This window comes from Rhincodon typus, unplaced genomic scaffold, assembly GCF_021869965.1.
Source record: "Rhincodon typus isolate 14 unplaced genomic scaffold, sRhiTyp1.1 hic_rhity00000051, whole genome shotgun sequence".
Lineage (NCBI taxonomy): Eukaryota > Metazoa > Chordata > Chondrichthyes > Orectolobiformes > Rhincodontidae > Rhincodon > Rhincodon typus.
The window spans coordinates 2,359,349-2,361,372 of NW_025965689.1; the positions used below are offsets into that span (position 1 = coordinate 2,359,349).

Here is a 2,024-nt window from a genome sequence, read left to right on the forward strand (position 1 = left end):
ACGAGGGGCGTCGCTGGGCCAGGCCAGCATTTACTGCCACATCCATAATTGCCCAGAGGGCAGTTAAGAGAAAACCACATTGGCTGTGGGTCTGGAGTCACGTATAGGCCCAGACCAGGTAAGGATGGCAGTTTCCTTCCCTAAAGGACATGAGCGAACCAGATGGATTCACGATCATCATTAGACTCTTCATTCCAGATTCTTTTGAGTTCAAACCCCACCGTCTGCTGCGGCGGGATTCAAACCCAGGTCCCCAGAATGTTATCTAGGTGTCTCCGGATTAACAGTCCAGCGATAATACCACTAGACCATTGCCTCCCCATTAACCCTATCAATACCCCTCCATTCCCAGCAACATCCTGGTAAATCTCTTCTGAACCCCGTTCAACTTTTCTCGAACAATATTTGATATTTTGGCCCTGGTCTGCTTTCAGCATCAGAGAACTCCCTGACCCTCGTTGACCTGATCCTGTCCAGTCTATTATTTTACAGGCCTCTGCAAGAATCAACCCACTCCCAAGCCCGGCTATCGTTCTTCCAAATGTAACAGTAAATACAGTCAAATCCTGCTTCACGTGTGCGGTCTCTGCATCTGCATTCCGTCGCTAACCCATCGCTCGCTTCCTGGCGACGCTGGGAGACGATCTTGTGACTATACCTTGGCCAGCCTCTCGATGATGTCAGGGTACTTGGAAGTATTGTTTTCCTGATTACGGCTGTAGATGTGAATGTCTCCCGTTTCCAGGATGTGGATCTGAGAAAGACAGATGGCAGAACTGACAGCATGCACGCCGATATTGCCCTCCCCGCCCACAGGTCAGGGTGGGGGCAGGAGGTGCTGATGATTTCAGTTTAAAGCTGCGACCACTCCCTACCAACGCCGATTGGAGACAAGGCTGAGTGATCTGGTCACCATGGTGTGTGTTGGAGGGAGACAGGGGAAGTTGAGACAGAGACAGAGAAAAAGAGAGACACGGACAGAGAGAGGGGGAGAGAGAGAGAGACAGACAGACAGAGACAGAAGCAAACATAGAGAGAGACACAGAGGCGGGGGGGAGAGAAAGAGACACACACAGAGTGAGAGAGGTGGGGTAGAGAGGGTGAGAGAGAGGGAGGGAGAGAGAGAGAGAGAGACAGCGGGTGGGGTGATAGACAGAGAGGGGGAGAGAAACAGACTGAGAGAAAAAAGAGTGAGAGAGAGAGAAACAGTGAGGCAGAGAAAAACAGTGAGGCAGAGAAAAACAGAGTGAGAGAATTTGAGACAGTGCGAGGGAGAGAAACAGGGTGAGAGATAGAGAGAGAAAGAAACAGAACGAGAGACAGTGAGAAAGAGAGTGAGAGAGAGAGAAACAGAGAGAGAGAAACTGAGAGAAACAGTGAGACAGAGAGAAACAGAGTGAGAGAAAAGAAACAGAGTGAGAGAGAGAGAGAAACAGAGTGAGAGACAGACAGAGAGAGACGGAGGCAAGAGTGAGAGACAGCGCCAGAGAATGAGACAGAGAGAGACAGAGAAACAGAGGCAGGACTCCGAGCTGCGGATTCGGTGCACAGGGGGTCAGGCGTGTCGTGTGTGACCAGGCCCGGTTCCTACCTGCGCTCTCTCCCCGTCGTATTTGTACTCGCAGGTGAAGGCAGCTTCATCGAACCTCTTCATCACCTCCCCGATACCTTTCGTTGGGTGTGCCAGCATTGGTTTCAGAGGGATCCCTGCAGCACAACACTGGCCATTAAACCCCGCACTGTGATCACCGTAGACCCACTCACTGGGAATTAAACGCCGCACTGTGATCATTGTATACCCACTCATTGGTCATTAAACCCCGCACTGGGATCACTGTAGACCCACTCACTGGGAATTAAACCCTGTGCACTGGGATCACTGTAGACCCACTCACTGGCCATTAAACCCCACACTGGGATCACTGTAGACCCACTCACTGGGAATTAAATCCCACGCACTGGGATCACTGTAGACCCACACACTGGGAATTAAACCCTGTGCACTGGGATCACTGTAGACCCAC

At 51.4% G+C, this 2,024-nt stretch overlaps 1 protein-coding gene across 1 annotated transcript in view; it reads right to left on the reverse strand.

The window, feature by feature from the left end:
• The window catches only part of lig1 (ligase I, DNA, ATP-dependent), a 17,674-nt gene that overhangs the window by 6,275 nt on the left and 9,375 nt on the right, over window positions 1-2,024 (reverse strand). Inside the window, exons 15-16 of the mRNA XM_048621003.1 lie at window positions 1,592-1,707; window positions 659-754 (exon numbers count right to left, since the gene is read on the reverse strand). Coding sequence (XP_048476960.1) covers window positions 659-754; window positions 1,592-1,707 — 212 coding nt within the window. The remainder of the gene's footprint in view (window positions 1-658; window positions 755-1,591; window positions 1,708-2,024) is intronic.